Source organism: Acanthochromis polyacanthus, chromosome 24, assembly GCF_021347895.1.
Source record: "Acanthochromis polyacanthus isolate Apoly-LR-REF ecotype Palm Island chromosome 24, KAUST_Apoly_ChrSc, whole genome shotgun sequence".
NCBI lineage: Eukaryota > Metazoa > Chordata > Actinopteri > Pomacentridae > Acanthochromis > Acanthochromis polyacanthus.
The window spans coordinates 4,754,079-4,771,703 of NC_067136.1; the positions used below are offsets into that span (position 1 = coordinate 4,754,079).

The 17,625-nt window shown below is 40.8% G+C and overlaps 2 protein-coding genes across 2 annotated transcripts; both read right to left on the bottom strand.

Moving 5' to 3' along the window:
* Positions 1-92: 92 nt before the first annotated feature.
* On the bottom strand, positions 93-8,405 carry LOC110972919 (H-2 class II histocompatibility antigen, E-S beta chain-like). Its single transcript, XM_051944400.1, has 6 exons — positions 8,266-8,405; positions 7,186-7,458; positions 2,768-2,981; positions 2,470-2,537; positions 1,513-1,626; positions 93-491 (listed from the first exon to the last, which is right to left on the bottom strand). Exons 1-6 carry the CDS (start codon positions 8,393-8,395, stop codon positions 463-465), a joined length of 828 nt encoding a protein of 275 aa, XP_051800360.1. The 5' UTR covers positions 8,396-8,405; the 3' UTR covers positions 93-462.
* A 2,972-nt stretch (positions 8,406-11,377) lies between these two features.
* On the bottom strand, positions 11,378-17,076 carry LOC110971945 (H-2 class II histocompatibility antigen, A-U alpha chain-like). The gene is made up of 4 exons (XM_051944404.1): positions 16,974-17,076; positions 16,500-16,745; positions 12,813-13,097; positions 11,378-11,736 (listed from the first exon to the last, which is right to left on the bottom strand). Exons 1-4 carry the CDS (start codon positions 17,020-17,022, stop codon positions 11,615-11,617), a joined length of 702 nt encoding a protein of 233 aa, XP_051800364.1. The 5' UTR covers positions 17,023-17,076; the 3' UTR covers positions 11,378-11,614.
* Between the last annotated feature and the right edge of the window lie 549 nt (positions 17,077-17,625).

The following is a 17,625-nucleotide window of genomic DNA, read 5'->3' on the forward strand; positions in this document are numbered from 1 at the left end:
CTAAACAGGTGTAAAGCGGTGCTGGGTGTAGGGTCAGGGACCTGAACACACCTGTCCGTGTCCGTCCAGGTAAAAAGCAGCTGACTGACAGATCAGAGTTGGAAACAGTTTATTAAACGTCCAGTAAAAATGTCAGAATGTGAATCGGAGGAGCTGCAGCAGAATCAAAGTCCTGATTACATGATTTAGAAGCAGATACAAGAAGCAGCAGAACCAGGACCTGAACCCTGGTCCAGGACCAGCAGAACCAGGACCAACTGAGTATCAGAGGTCCAGTCCTGGATCAGGTCTCGACCCTCTCCTAATTTTTCTATGTGGATTCTGCTGGAAATGATTAACAAAGTCTTTATCTAATCATCGTCTGCTGTAAAACAGAAAGCAGGTTGAAGCAGAAACTCACACCTATCTGACAAACAGAAACAGAACTATGACTAGAACCAGGACCAGGACCAGGATCCCTCCTCAGTTCGTGGTTGGAACCAGAGTACGTCCTGGAAACAGAAGAAATAAAGAGAAGGTCAACAACACATACTGCCAGCACATCGATAAACTGGATTAAACTGATCTGAACGGGTATAAACTGGTGTAAACTGGTGATAAACTGGTATAACCTAGTGTTAAACTGGTATAAACTGGTGTAAACTGGTGTTAAAATGGTATAAACTGGTGTAAACTGGTATAAACTGGTGTTAAAATGGTATAAACTGGTGTTAAAATGGTATAAACTGGTGGAACTGGTGTTAAACTGGTAAAACTGGTGTAAACTGGTAAAAACTGGTGTAAACTGGTGTTAAACTGGTATAAACTGGTGTACACTGGTGTTAAACTGGTAAAAACTGGTGTACACTGGTGTTAAACTGGTAAAACTGGTGTAAACTGGTATAAACTGGTAAAAACTGGTGTACACTGGTGTTAAACTGGTAAAACTGGTGTAAACTGGTATAAACTGGTAAAAACTGGTGTACACTGGTGTTAAACTGGTATAAACTGGTGTAAACTGGTATAAACTGGTGTTAAACTGGTGTAAACTGGTATAAACTGGTGTAAACTGGTATAAACTGGTGTTAAACTGGTGTAAACTGGTATAAACTGGTAAAAACTGGTGTAAACTGGTGTTAAACCGGTATAAACTGGTGTTAAACTGGTATAAACTGGTGTTAAACTGGTGTTAAACCGGTATAAACTGGTGTAAACTGGTATAAACTGGTAAAAACTGGTGTACACTGGTGTTAAACTGGTATAAACTGGTGTAAACTGGTATAAACTGGTGTTAAACTGGTGTAAACTGGTATAAACTGGTAAAAACTGGTGTAAACTGGTGTTAAACCGGTATAAACTGGTGTTAAACTGGTATAAACTGGTGTTAAACTGGTGTTAAACCGGTATAAACTGGTGTTAAACTGGTATAAACTGGTGTTAAACTGGTATAAACTGGTGTTAAACTGGTATAAACTGGGGTAAACTGATATAAACTGGTTTAAACTGGTGTATACTGGTGTAAACTGGTCTGACCTCGGGCCTTCCTCTTGTAGTAGATGAATCCAGCCAGAGATAAGACCAGACCCAGAACCAGTCCTGAGGCTCCGATAGCGATCTTGTTCCTCTCAGACTCAGGCATGGACGGATCTGAGGACAGACAGACAGACAGGTGAGAGACAGACAGACAGACAGACAGGTTAGAGACAGACAGACGGACAGACAGACAGGTGAGAGACAGACAGACAGACAGGTGAGAGACAGACAGGCGACAGACAGACAGACAGATAGGTGAGAGACAGACAGACAGACAGGTGAGAGACAGACAGGCGAGAGACAGACATGTGACAGACAGACAGACAGATAGGTGAGAGACAGACAGGTGAGAGACAGACAGACAGACAGACAGGTTAGAGACAGACAGACAGACAGACAGGTGAGAGACAGACAGGCGAGAGACAGACATGTGACAGACAGACAGACAGATAGGTGAGAGACAGACAGGTGAGAGACAGACAGACAGACAGACAGGTGAGAGACAGACAGGCGAGAGACAGACATGTGACAGACAGACAGACAGATAGGTGAGAGACAGACAGACAGACAGACAGACAGGTTAGAGACAGACAGACAGACAGACAGGTGAGAGACAGACAGACAGACAGACAGACAGACAGGTGAGAGACAGACAGACAGACAGATTAGAGACAGACAGATAGACAGACAGACAGACAGGTGAGAGAGAGACAGACAGACAGACAGACAGATAGGTGAGAGAGAGACAGACAGACAGGTTAGAGACAGACAGACAGAGAGACAGGTTAGAGAGAGCGAGAGAGAGAGACAGAGACAGAGACAGACAGAGAGAGACAGACAGACAGGTTAGAGACAGACAGACAGAGAGACAGGTTAGAGAGAGCGAGAGAGAGAGACAGAGACAGAGACAGACAGAGAGAGACAGACAGACAGACAGACAGACAGACAGGTCTTTACCCCAGTCGGTTCTCAGAGGTTCTTTCAGGCTGGCGTGTTCCACCACACAGGAGATCTTCTCTCCAGACCTGCAGCAACACAAACACCATCACTGATCCATCAACCTGGACTTGGATCTGGATTTGAACCTGATATTAAGTTCCATGTCCAAGTTCAGATCAGGTTCAGGTTTGACTCCAGGTGTGAGTGGACCTGGTCCTGGTCTTACCTGGGTGTGTACTCCAGGTGTGAGTGGACCTGGTCCTGGACTTGCCTGGGTGTGTACTCCAGGTGTGAGTGGATCTGGTCCTGGTCTTACCTGGGTGTGTACTCCAGGTGTGAGTGGATCTGGTAGTACCAGTTCCCGTTCTCCATCTCCTCGGTGGAGGTAACATCTGAGGTGACCTCCTTCCCGTCTCTGAACCAGCTCACTTTGATGGTTTTGGGGTAGAAGTTGTAGACGCTGCAGACCAGCATGGATGGATGACGACCAGAGGGGGGCGTCGTGGAGTACAGCCTGATGGTGGGCTTAACTACAAGACATGACATCATTACTGGAGCAGCTAGCAACAGTAGCATGGTTCCACCAATGGAAGGAGATCAATAATAAATAATCATTAACAGGAACAGGAACTCTGTAGATCCTAGGTTCTGGTTGGAGGTCATGAACCTCCTCAGAAGTCTCTGTCATGCTGCCCCTGCTACTAAACTCCCACAATGCTCTCTGCTTTAACTGTAGTCTGAGGCCGTTTCTCAATGCGTGTTCAAATGAATTCGTGAAACATCATCAGTCAGAGACTGAGTACTGTTCCAATTCAAAGAACACATCTGTCTGAGATCGCAAGAAATACCTCGAAATGTTCTGGCTCTGCCCACATTTATCCAGACTGCATCAGACCAGACTTGTGTGGACTGGGGCGGCCAAATATCCCATAATGCATTTAGACCAGCGGTCAAAGGCTGAGGAGGAAACTTTCAGAGGTAAGAGAAGACATTTGGGGATACTACTGTTTTTATGATACAGTGTGGTTTTCAGATTATTTGAGGTGAGAAAGTCGTTGTGTCAACGTGAAATATGTGATCAGTTTATCCATATCCAAGTCTGATTGAAAATTTACTGTAACGGTTTGGAGATGTGAGACTCCAGGTTAGACGGCGATGAGTGGCCGGTCAGAGAGAGCAGCCTGATGTCACCAAGACTTTTAGAAACCTGCTGCTGCTCTGATGGCTCTATAGCGATTCTCTGGTGGTTCTATAGCAGTTCTCTGACTGTTCTCTGACTGTTCTCTAACCGTTCTCTGACCGTTCTATAGAGGTTCTCTGATGGTTCTATGGTGGTTCTATGACAGTTCTATAACGGTTCTCTGATGGTTCTATCGCGGTTCTCTGACTGTTTTCTGATGGTTTTATAGAGGTTCTCTGATGGTTCTATAGTGGTTTTCTCACCGCTCTATGGAGGTTCTCTGATGGTTCTATCATGGTTCTCTGATGGTTCTATAGCAGTTCTCTGATGGTTCTATAGTTTTTAAACGAGGATGTAAATAGTTTTACGTTCATCTAATGGTCAAACTTTGACCTCATGGTGTATTTTTTACTGTTCAGAGAAAAATGGGCTTGAAAGAAGTTAAAGTTAATATTCATAACATCATATTTTAATGTTTTACTCCATCAGTGACTGTGTGCTTCGGAACTATTGTCTGTCTTTATTACCTGTAGAACGACTTTGTTCTACTCTTATGACTGATACTGTGCATTAAAAATAACATTTAATAATATTTTACTGGAGGAACATGTGAAGAGACCCAGATCCTCACTGACTGCTGGGAGACTCCACAGACAGAACATCAGCAGCTCCATCTGCAGCATCTGGACCAGCAGGATGCTGCTCATGGAAAATGAAGGATAGAAGATGATTAAATGTATTTAATTAATTCATCATTAAATATTATTCAACTGTGTTCAAAAAAAAGAATTGAATCATTGAAGCCAGAAGTAAATGTTGCTCTAATCAGACCTGTTTGATGAGATGCTGCTGATGTTTGAGGAGGTTTCTGGTTTATTACCTGACAGGCAGAAGAAGAGCTCACCTGTTAGAGCTCACCTGTATTCAGGTTCTGAGTACAGTCAATGAGATGAATTCTTCTCTCATTAATCAGTGATAATGTTCAGCTTCCAGAAGTTCTGGTGATTACATTAAAGTGTGGTGATGTTTGTGTATCTGTCAGACTATAAACCTCTGGATGTAGAATGTAGATTAATGCAAGGGTGTAGGTTTGGTCTCAACGTTGGTAGGGACGATATAACAGCATAACCTGCATGTACACTTTTTGCTGGGGACGGGACATTAATAAGAGCAAACAGATTGGGTGAACGGGGGTCAGGGCTACATTTCTCACAAATATGAACCTAATTAATTGATAAGCTAAATGATCAATGCTAAATAAATCTGTATTGACTGATACTAACTTTCATGTGTATTGGTTCAGGTGATACACCATTCGATTCAAATCTTTGTTTTCAAAAACTACTAAAGAAACATTTTGAAAACTTCCTCTGCTGTGTCCCTTCTTTCTCTCCCTCTCTTAGTTGCTGATGTGTTACCTACCTAAAAATGAAAAAAGTTAAAATTGTTATTTTCATAGGAGAAAGTAATTTTCAAAATGGGGGCGTTCCCCCTTGCTTCATATAAAGGAAATTTACAGTGGCTGTTTTTTGTTTGTTTGTTTGTTTGTTTGTTTTTTGGGGGGGTACTATTTAACCTATACATGGAACTACATGTTAGCCTACATTGTCCTTCACCACAAGAGTAATACGTTGCTTTAATTGGTCTCTTTCATCTTCTTCTCCCTTATTTTCATCTCTAAAGTGCATCAGTGGGTTGAGCAATTCTGGAAAAAAAAAAATCTAAATTAGGATTAATTGAACTTTTTACCTCGATCATGATTAATGTAGATTATCTGAAAAAATGTCTGCATAGGCTGCAAATAAAAATATTTTTAAATAAATAATGTAGAAAATAATTAAATACATTTTAATTAATGAATAAATGCACTAATAGGTATTTGGTTTCAAAAGTGTAAAGTCACAACATGCTCTGGCCTTCTTTCCTTCTAAACCAGAAGAAAAGCAGCAGCATGTGTTTTTTTTTTGACTGTCAACACTTTCCTGTGAAACACAGACTGGGACCTCTCTCTCTAAGCAGCTTCTTGCTCACGTTTTTCTGGTTCTATATTTTCCAGCAGAGTTCACTACATTTCTCACAGTTTAATTAACGTTAACAGTAGAAAACACCTACAGGAGGACAATTCTCTCTAAGCAGCTTCCTACTGGAGTTTTGCAGGTTAGCAAGTTCACACAGTTTAATGTTATGCTAACTCTGATGCAGGTCGGACTTTCAGTAGAACATTAGTGGTGTGTTCCCCACGTCCACAACATTGACGTCTTTTTACATTACTTACAGTGTCGTCTGCTGCTGCTGCTGGCCGAAAAAAACTTCTAATATCCCTCCTCTTCGAAGGGGGCGGAGAAGGCGGCATGTTTATTTCTTGTGTATTTCTGTCGGGGCTGTGTGAGTGTGCGTGTGTGTGGCGGGGGTGGGGGGGTGGGGGGGGTCAAGTCATCAGCCAATGAAATGCACGTTTGATTGGACCGGCACATTCAGCAAGTGAAAAGGGGTAAATGTAAGTCTGAACCTGGTCTGAACATAATGAAAATAATTCACTTACTAATGGTAGGGTCAATTCTATCCTTACAACATGTGGGAAGACAATCAAAATTACCTCCATAACTGAACTCATTATATAATGCAAATAAGGTTGCTTAAAAGTTGGTGGGGACAATTTGACCCTCTTGAAAAGTTGGTAGTGTTATGTCCCTATGCAAACCTACGCCCTTGGATTAATGTATTTTATTAATAACTAATAATAAACTATGAACCTCTGGATGTTGGAGAACAAACATCAGGTATGTATGCAGAATGTAGACTAATGTATTTTATTAATGTTAATAATAAAGCTGTAAACCACCCATCCCTGTTTATGAAGTGTCCTCCTGAAGGTTTACTATTTTTCAGCAATCAGTTTCTGAAAAGTTTTTGTGGATAGAAATGATAGAACTGAGAATGAGACAGTTCAGTTCATCACAAACTACAGCTGTCAATACATCAGAGGCTCTAAAACATTTAAAAAAAGGATGTATAACGATCTCACAAACCTGAATATATATACGTATACACAGTAACTATTTTAAAACGTGAACATGCCAGGCAGTGTTATTGTGTCTGTTCCATTGGGCGGCTTTTCATGGTAAAAATAACTGGAGCAGATGAACCCAGAGACTGAACATGGATGAACCGAGGCGGTGACGTCATCAGGTAAATGTTCCAAATGGACATTGACCTCGATGCAGTCTCACAAGTCTGTTCTTACCAAGTACGTGACTAATGACTGATGTACTTAGAATTGTGAAATGGCCTGAGTGACACCTCCCTACAGGATTAAACAGAAAGAGGCTCCACCTCCTGGAACAACCAGGAACTACAGCTGGTCTACATTTACTGACATCAGGACCTTCTTCTTCTTCCTGGTTAGTAAATGTTAAAGAGTCTGACCACCAGATGGAGACTTTAACCTCCATTAAAATTCAGATTCAGTCTGTTTATTCTGATGGATAACATTATTGATCATTGATTATTGATGATGAACTGATCAGTTTGATTCACAGTCAGGATCAACTCACCTGATTTAGACAGAACGTTGCTGTACCAGTTACCAATGTTGTGTTGGCAGTACGTCTCCTTCTGAGCTCTCATCGCGCTCAGCTCTGCTTGATCTTTGTTCCATGCTTCTGCGTTCTTCACTCCAAACTCAGTGTATCCAACATATTCACCCAGACTGCTGCTGAACCTGATGAACTCCTTCTTGTTGTAATAATAAGAACTGATGTACTCGATGTCCTTCAGCTCAGTGGAGTTAAAGTCACAGACATCTGTTGTATAATGCCTGAATCCATCTGATGAAAGAAACACAGAATTATTGAGAATTCATCAGAGGATTGATCAGAGCATTGATCAGAGCACTGATCAGACTATTGATCAGACTATTGATCAGAGCATTGATCAGAGCACTGATCAGACTATTGATCAGACTATTGATCAGAGCATTGATCAGAGCATTGATCAGAGTATAAATCAGATTATTGATCAGAGTATTGATCAGAGCATTGATCAGACTATAAATCAGAGCATTGATCAGAGTATTGATCAGAGCATTGATCAGACTATAAATCAGAGCATTGATCAGAGTATTGATCAGAGCATTGATCAGACTATAAATCAGAGCATTGATCAGAGTATTGATCAGAGCATTGATCAGACTATAAATCAGAGCATTGATCAGAGTATTGATCAGAGCATTGATCAGACTATAAATCAGAGCATTGATCAGAGTATTGATCAGAGCATTGATCAGACTATAAATCAGAGCATTGATCAGAGTATTGATCAGAGCGTTGATCAGACTATAGATCAGATTATTGATCAGAGTATTGATCAGAGCATTGATCAGACTATAAATCAGAGCATTGATCAGAGTATTGATCAGAGCATTGATCAGACTATAAATCAGAGCATTGATCAGAGTATTGATCAGAGCATTGATCAGAGTATTGATCAGAGCATTGATCAGAGTATTGATCAGAGCGTTGATCAGACTATAGATCAGATTATTGATCAGAGTATTGATCAGAGCATTGATCAGACTATAAATCAGAGCATTGATCAGAGTATTGATCATTTATTGATCAGAGTGTGAGTCCTACCTGTGCTGCAGACGGTGATGAGGAGGATCCAGAAGCTGACAGAGGATGAAGCCATGTTCCTGAGTTCACTCTTTGACCAACACTGACTCAGTGGGACTGAAAGCTGCTGTAAAAACCAGAACAGGGTCATGTGATGCAGCATCAGCTGTTACCAGGCAGAGAGTCTGACTGGAGTCTGCTCAGCACAACAAGACCTGATTAATGCCCTGATACCATCAATAATCAATACACTGATACATCTATAATCAATACTCTGATACCATCAATCATCAATACACTGATACCATCAATAATCAATGCAATGATACCATCAATAATCAATACTCTGATACCATCAATAATCAATACACTGATACCATCAATAATCAATACACTGATACCATCAATAATCAATACACTGATACCATCAATAATCAATACACTGATACCATCAATAATCAATACCTGATACCATCAATAATCAATACACTGATACCATCAATAATCAATACCTGATACCATCAATAATACTGTTAATTAATGAAAACATAACTAATTAAAGTTCTTCGGTGACCTCTAGTGGCTGAATGAGGAACTGATCCAGTCAGAACAGAACCTGTAGGAGCAGATGAAGGTCCAGATGAATGTAACCAGACACCTACACTCAGAGGTGGGTAGAACAGCCAAAATTTATACTCAAGTAAGAGTAATGTTACTTTAGAAAAATATGACTCAAGTAGAAGTAAAAAGAAGTCATCTAAAAAACTACTTGAGTAAGAGTAAAAAAGTACTTGATGAAAAAACTACTCAAGTAGTGAGTAACAGAAACATCCGATTTATTTGTCTTCTGTGCATGAATTCAATCAGACATACAATATAAATGTAAATTCAATAAAATGAATATTCAGGGGGCTGCTCAGTGGTGTAGTGGTTAGCACTTTCGCCTTGCAGCAAGAAGATCCCCGGTTCAAATCCCGGCCTGGGATCTTTCTGCATGGAGTTTGCATGTTCTCCCTGTGCATGCGTGGGTTTTCTCCGGGTACTCCGGCTTCCTCCCACAGTCCAAAAACATGCTGAGGTTAATTGGTTACTCTAAATTGTCCGTAGGTGTGAATGTGAGTGTGATTGTGTGTCTGTATATGTAGCCCTGTGACAGACTGGTGACCTGTCCAGGGTGTCCCCTGCCTTCACCTGAGTCAGCTGGGATAGACTCCAGCACCCCCCATGACCCTAGTGAAGATAAAGAGGTGTATAGAGGATGGATGGAATATTCAGGTAAACCTCTTTAACTAAAATGATAATAAATTAAATCTTTATATGAAAAATAAATTTTATTCCAAGAAACACGCTCTTGCCAGCTTTGCAGGTTTCAGGCATTTTCTTTTTAAAATATTCTTTAAGCCTGTCCCTGAGGTTTAACATCGACATATCAGACATACTGAATGACTGTAACCAAACATGGAACTTAAGGTTTACCAGTTTCTAAACCTTCTTCAACAGCAGTTTTTCCACAACATAAAACCAAAACAAAGGCAACAACCCTGCAAACTGGCAGTGAAAAGATACATGAACCTTTAAGCTGCCCTCCAAATGGCACATCAGGGCTAACCAGGTAGACTATATTTAGAACAAGGCAGTCTTTACATATAACAGGTGTCTGTATCCAAATAAGAGAGAGAGTAGACAGACTGACTGAGAGACAGACACAGAGACAGACAGACAGACAAGGCAGACACACACAGAGAGAAAGACAGACAGACAGACAGAGACAGACACACAGAGAGAGAGACAGACAGACGGACGGAGAGAGAGAGACTTGGTTTGCTTCGGCAGACACAGAAGACACTGCATAGTGTAGCTGCTCTTTTGCGACGCGTGTAGGCTAAACATGCTCCGTATGTGAGGTCACGGGTGTTCCTCCTCCTCCTCCGCAGCGCACACCGTTGTTGCCATAGATATGAATCATATCTATGGTTGTTGCCTCTGCAATTTTTATTGTGTGTCCTCCTCTGTCCATAGGTCTGTGCGCGTCACAGATACGAGCCGGCAGCAACACAGTTGTGCAGTCATGTGACTGAATGACGACCTCTGATTGGTGAAATACAGTCATGTGGTAGAACTTTTTGTGGAAGTGTGTATCGAGCACAATAAAAAAGTATATGCGTTATCACTTGGTTAACAAGAGAAGTAACGAGCCGTGAAGTGCAGAGTTGCGTTTCATATCCACAAACATACTCAAGTAAAAGCAAAAAAGTATTGTGCTTTAAATTTATTCATAAAAGTACAGGAATCAATCAATCAATCAATCAATCAATCAATCAATCAATCAGTCTTCAGTCTGTGACCTGAATGTCTTAAATTATATCTTTAGGAAACTAAATTAAGATCACTCAAGCTCTTCGTGTTCTGCTCTTAGGTTTAATCCTTCAGAATTTTATCTGGCAGCATCATCAGGAAGATTTCCTCTGAACTCCATGAACACAAAACATCAAAACTTCTGTTCTCTGGATGTATTCAGTTTTATTTCATGTTTCTGGAACAGCTCATTTATTCTGAGAACAAGTTTCTGTTTCAGGTTCTAACTGGATGTTGATGTTCCCCTCAAACTGAACTATAAACAACCTTGAAACGTTCTGGATGTTTCTACACGACACTGATCATCAGTCAACTGATAACCTGGCAATAGCCAGATTAATAATTGTGTAGTACTTGATAGTACTCCACAATATCAATCTGGGACCGCTCCATGTAAATCCGTTGGGAGGAAAGAGGCACGGATTGGACAATGCAACAGGATGTCCCGCCTCTGACAGGTTTGTTTTTAGCCAAAGAAGCGATAGGAGATTCAGCTAAAACTGACTTAATAGCAGCATCTACACGATCGTTGTCCTCCGTTGCCGTGTTTGTTTTGATCTACTGGCGCTTGGTGTCGTCTTCACACCCGGATATCCCGCCCCACACACGAATACTGCTGTGTGATTGGCCCGAACCAACTTTGCTCTGTACGAACAGTGAAAGCGGGAGCGGAGCAAGATGGTTTCTTGAGAGATTTGTGAACTCACAAATATCGCGAAAAATCAACTTGCTGGCAAGGTTAGTCAACTGATGGAGGAGAACAGAACCAGACATGATGTTTGATTTGGACTCATTTCAGTTTATTGTTGCAGCAGAACATCAGAGAACATCAGAGACCATCAGAGAACAGTAAAGCTGATGGAAACATGTAAGAGGTTCTTCAGACTTTAATCAGAGGTTAACAGGATTCAGAAGCAGGAAGCTCAGTGACATCATTTACAATCAACAGGAAACATCTGGATTCTGTTATGATGACTTCACACCACACACTGATGACATCATCAGCCCCCACCAATCAGCTGCACTCGTTTCCTTTGATGAGGAAGAAGGTTCCAGCTGCCACACCGAGCAGACCGATGGTCAGACCGACTCCACAGAACACTGCAGGTCCAACACCTGGCTGGGTGGTCTCCACATCTGGATACAGAGACACAGAGACATGAAACATCTGGACACAGAGACATGAAACATCTGGACACAGAGGCATGAAACATCTGGATACAGAGACATGAACCATCTGGACACAGAGACATGAAACATCTGGACACAGAGACATGAAACATCTGGATACAGAGACATGAACCATCTGGATACAGAGACATGAACCATCTGGACACAGAGACATGAACCATCTGGACACAGAGACACAGAGACGTGAAACATCAGGACACAGAGACACAGAGACGTGAAACATCTGGACACAGAGACATGGAACATCTGGACACAGACACATGAAACATCTGGACACAGAGACATGAAACATCTGGATACAGAGACACAGAGACATGAAACATCTGGATACAGAGACACAGAGACATGAAACATCTGGATACAGAGACATGAAACATCTGGACACAGAGACACAGAGACATGAAACATCTGGATACAGAGACAAAACATCTGGATACAGAGACATGGAACATCTGGATACAGAGACATGGAACATCTGGATACAGAGACATGAACCATCTGGACACAGAGACATGAAACATCTGGATACAGAGACATGAAACATCTGGATACAGAGACATGGAACATCTGGATACAGAGACATGGAACATCTGGATACAGAGACATGAACCATCTGGACACAGAGACATGAAACATCTGGATACAGAGACATGAACCATCTGGACACAGAGACATGAAACATCTGGATACAGAGACATGAAACATCTGGACACAGAGACATGAACCATCTGGATACAGAGACATGGAACATCTGGATACAGAGACATGGAACATCTGGATACAGAGACATGAACCATCTGGACACAGAGACATGAAACATCTGGATACAGAGACATGAAACATCTGGATACAGAGACATGAACCATCTGGACACAGAGACATGAAACATCTGGACACAGAGACATGAAACATCTGGATACAGAGACATGAACCATCTGGACACAGAGACATAGAACATCTGGATCAGGTCTCTGTGAGCAGCTGTGTTGTGTTCAGGTCTCTATTTAAATAAAGGTTCTTACCCCACATTCTGGTCAGTGGCTGCTCCAGGGCCAGATGTTCGACTGAACAGCTGTAGATGTCTCCCTGCTGTGGGATGAACTCCAGTCTGGAGATCTGGGTGAAGGAACCGTCTTTGTTGGGGAAAGGACGGTTGATGCTGGTTCCTTCAGTCACCTTCTCTCCGTTCTTGGTCCAGGAGACGTTGACAGGAGCCGGATAGAAACCAGAAACATGACAGATCAGAACGTTCTTCACTCCCAGTTCCAGGTAGTCTTCACTGTAGATGATCAGACTGGAAGGAGGATCTGGAACACAGAACGTCATCAGAGTTCAGAAGAAAGTAGTTTGATAGTTTCAGGTTGGTCCATCAGATCAAACCTCCATGGAACACATGAAGAACATTCAGGGTTGAGTTCTGCTGCTGGATTATCAGAACCTGTCAGATCCCTGAGGTTCTCCATCAGCTGATGTTCAGGAGTTTTGAGGTTCTCATCACAGCTCTGCTGCTGGAAAAACCTTCACCAGGTAGAACCACTGAAGAACCATCAGAGTCCAGGGCTTAAAGTGAGAAAAAATCCTGAGCCTGAACTTCTAAGATCCAATTTATAGTGTCAATAAACGTATTTAAATGTGTTTTAAAACTCACTAAAACACAATATATATGAGATTCTATTAATTCAGAGCAAATATGAGGTCATCTGGTGGAAATAATGCCCATTATGATCCCTCTATTTTATTGTTGCTCAAATGTAAAACCTTACTGACAAAACTTAAGACATTTTAGAAAGTGCCCCAAGTCTGATTTTTTTTTGTGTTGATGTTTCAATACCACATCACTATAATTGCAAAGATTTATTTTAGTGTAAAGGGGAAAAATCATGAAAATCAAGTACATGTATTATTAATAACTTAATAATTTTTATCTCTTCAGTAGATTTAACAAGAACTCAAAACACCAACCACAACAAAACTGCTACAAAACTCTGCTGCTTTCCTTCATAAGGCACAATTTTTACTGACAACATTATCTCAAGTGTCAGTCTCAAGAGAATATTAAGTGCTTGGAGAATACTGTTTGAAAAAGTCATTTCTTTTTTCTTTTTTGCTTTGTTTGTGAATTTTCTGAACATTTTCTTTTTAACATGTTCAAAATGTTGTTTGTTGAAATAAACTGCAAAACACAGACAACAGAATGAACTTGTTTAATATTCTCTGGAACACTACAAGAGAATAAACTGTCATGTCACTGCTTTACCAACTTTGTATTTAAGCAAGTAATAAAAGTACTAGTATTAACTCTTAAATGCAATTTTAGTTATTGCCTCACAATATAAGATTCCTCTGAATAAGCTGATCATGATGCTGACTCTCTCAAACTCTGTAACTAGCAAAGAAATCCGGGCCTTCCTGATCTGGTTTATCTGGGTCCTGGTGGCAATGGACTGCTCATGCTGAAGAACTTCTACTCTGGCCTTTTCCTCTGGAGTCAGCCCATTTCTCACAAAGATCTGATTAAGAAGCCCTCTGTAGCACATAACCACACATACATGTTAGTAACTGCTCATTTGATACACCTCAGTAATCTGTGTGATTAGTTTAAATCATTTGATTTTCAACTTGAACTGACACACATTTTGTTTGTTTTTGGTAAGGGAAAAATGTATTCACTGTATAATTTGTTCAGCTGGCTTTCAATTTAAATGTTTCTATTTTTATCTATATTTTGGGAAGAAAAACGGTGAAAAGCAGCCTAAGAACATTCTTATTTTTTTAAATTTTATTTTTCAATTTTCAAAATATTCTGACAGTCATTTTGTACAAAATAATATCGTGAAATTACCCCCCACCCTCGGCTCCCAAACAAAAACAAAGCAAAACATAGAACTAAACAGAATACAAAAAGAGACATGAGTAAAAATGTAACAACACCATATAGTTAAACATCAAAGGAAAACCCTTTGACAAATTCAACAAAAGGCTTCCACGTCACAGAAAACTTCTGTTGTGGGCTAAGAACGTTCTTATTTAACTATCTATCCATTATTCATTTCACACAACCCAAACGTTCGTTCTGTTCTTACTAACATGATTTAGCTAACATGGTATCGCTAACATTTTAACGGCACAAATCAGCACAAACGAAGCACTAAAAAAGTAGACAAGTCTGGTTCATTTTGGAGCAAGCTGGGGGGATGATGACCTCTGAATGACCTAAAAAAATAATCTTTAATATCAGAAAAACGATAGCAGCACAAACGAAAATTTTAACGGCACAAATCAGCACAAACGAAGCACTAACCACTCAGCCTGTTTGCTTGGATTTTTTCTGTGGGTGGGGGGTCAGCTTCACTGAGCTCAATGGGGCGAGTCAACGCACCGCGGCTCAGGGATCGGCAGCGGCTGCTCTCTTTGTTAATCAGCAGAGACACATCCTCTCTCCTCTGTCACACAAAGTCTGAGCAAACTTTAGTATCTGCGTCTTTGGGCTAAACACAAGCTCCAACGCTACTGATCAGTGATCAGCTGCTCGATTCTTCACCGCACCACTCACAGATTGGAGCTCCGTGCGCTCTGGAGAGACCAGGCAGCCACAGGGCTGGGACACATGGAATGGGTATACAGTCCAAGCAGAAATAAAATAAATAATATGCAATATATATCAATGTGTTTCCAGTAATTCCCTTTAAATATAATTACAAAAACACCAACAAATATTGCAAATGTGGATTTTGTTTGTAGGATACTGTTATTTCTTATCAGCGGCTCAGCAGCACTGACGATGCCGAACCAAGAGGGGGCAGCATATCGTGGCCCAGCAGTCGATGCGCACTCGCAGTTAGAAAACTGTAATTGGATAAAAGTTCTATCAGAAAGTCGCATTCCTGGACAGAAGGTGTATATTTTTAATGTAGGATTTGGAGTTTGATTGATTAAAGCGGAGCAACTGAATGCACAATGACGCACATGCTTGGAGCCTTCTGGACGGAGATGGATGGAATTTTTAAATGGTACACTTCCATGCGCCGGAAAACTTTAAGCCCTGAGAGTCTGTCAGTGTGGACCAGAACCTCAGAGCAGCAGCTTGGTCCTGGTTCTCCTTCATGTCTCTCCAGGTTTATTTATTCATCATGAATCCATGTGAAATCAGTTCTTTATCTGCTTTATTTTTTTTTTTACTGATTTGTGTCAGATTAATGTATTTATGCAGATTCATTACTGTGCTGTCAGTATTTTACTCCTGTGTTTCTTCATAAACAACCTCAGAAATAATTATTGTCCTCCTGGCTGTTAATTAAAATCATTTCCAAATAATATTGACCAGTTCTACTGAAATCAAACATCACTCAGTCTGAGGATCTGATGAGAACACAAAGTCATTGATCGTCTTCTAGAACCACAAATCTACAGTTAATCAATGTTAATATAAATTAATTATTAATCTATCAGTACTAATATAAACTAATTTACATTATACTAGTTTGAATACATTAACAATCTACCAGTTTATCGATATTAATATAAATAACTAATAATTTATCCCAATTAATATTAATAATTAATTTACAATCAACCAGTATAAGTATTAATGATAATTATTAATTAATAATCAATCAGTTTCTATTGATGAGGATCAAACATCTCATCTGGATTTCTTCACGTTCATCAACAGTTTCAGTCTGAACAGAAGGAACTTCATTGATCTTTACCATTTTCCAGAGGGAGGTCCTTCTCCGCTTCACGAACAGTGTTCAGGTTCTGTTTGCAGGTCTGTTGCTCATTCACAGCAAATTGATAAGCTCCTGGGTAGTCGATAGGATCTATGAAGTCTGGCTGAGGCCTCACTCCTTCCCCTTTCTTGAAGTCTGCGTACCAGACTTCTTCTCCTTCCAGAGTGTACATGTGCTCTCCATCAGAGTCTGAACATCCAATGATCCAAAGATCTTCATGTAGAACTGAAGAGAAAACACAGAAACTGATCAATAACCTGAAACACTGATTGATATTGATTAATCTTGTCTGTAAACAGTTTGTTTACCCCGTCTGTCTCTAAACAGTTTGTTTATCTCCTCCTGTTTGTAAACAGTTTGTCTGTAAACAGTTTGTTTATCTCCTCCTGTCTGTAAGCAGTTTGTTTACCCTCTCCGTTCCATAAACATCTTGTTTGTGTATGATAAACTCACCGTCAGCAGAGACCCCGAGGACCCAGCAGAGGATGAGGAGCAGCTTCATCTTGGTCAGCAGCAGTGGGACTGTTGAACTGTGGATCTGAAGTGGACCAACTCAAAGCGAGTCAAAGAGCAGCAGCAGCTCTGATCCAGAGCACCAATCACAGAGCAGAGTCAGCTGTTACCGGGCAGACTCTCCCAGCAGGTGAACCGTTCATCACTAAAACACTAAGCTGAACTCAGCAGCTGTGGTCTTTGTGACAGAACCAGACTGAAGGTGTTGGACAGCTGCTTTCCTCTGCAGTGGAACACCAACAGAACGGTTCTCCTGTAGTTCTGGAGAACTTTAGGAACACTTTGGAGCCAGAGACTCATCAGAGACTTGGTTTGTAAAGTGAAGAAGTGAAAGAAAAGCTGCTGCTGACTGCAGCTCATTTCCTCTCTACAAAGATTGATGTGGAAAAGAATGAAAGCAGAAAATGTGACAGCAGCTGGAACGTTTCCAGATGTTCTGAGGACTTTTCTGAGTTCAGGAGAATTCTGCTGCTCTTCTACTTCCTGAGTCTTTTCTCTGAAACATCAACAGATATTTCCAATAATCAGCAGCCTGATCAATAATCAGAGAGTCTCATTAGTGGAGGTTCAGTGTGAAGCAGCTCAGTGATCA

Excerpts from the sequence above, each read along its gene's own strand:
- LOC110972919 (XM_051944400.1), bottom strand. The coding sequence starts at position 8,395 with ATGACCCTGTTCTGGTTTTTACAGCAGCTTTCAGTCCCACTGAGTCAG. Across the intron at positions 7,459-8,265 it reads CATCACCGTCTGCAGCACAG|ATGGATTCAGGCATTATACA; the intron begins GTAGGACTCACA and ends TTCTTTCATCAG. Across the intron at positions 1,627-2,469 it reads ACCTCTGAGAACCGACTGGG|ATCCGTCCATGCCTGAGTCT; the intron begins GTAAAGACCTGT and ends GTCTGTCCTCAG.
- LOC110971945 (XM_051944404.1), bottom strand. The coding sequence starts at position 17,022 with ATGAAGCTGCTCCTCATCCTCTGCTGGGTCCTCGGGGTCTCTGCTGAC. Across the intron at positions 16,746-16,973 it reads CCTCGGGGTCTCTGCTGACG|TTCTACATGAAGATCTTTGG; the intron begins GTGAGTTTATCA and ends TTTTCTCTTCAG. Across the intron at positions 13,098-16,499 it reads GGACCTCCCTCTGGAAAATG|ATCCTCCTTCCAGTCTGATC; the intron begins GTAAAGATCAAT and ends TCTGTGTTCCAG.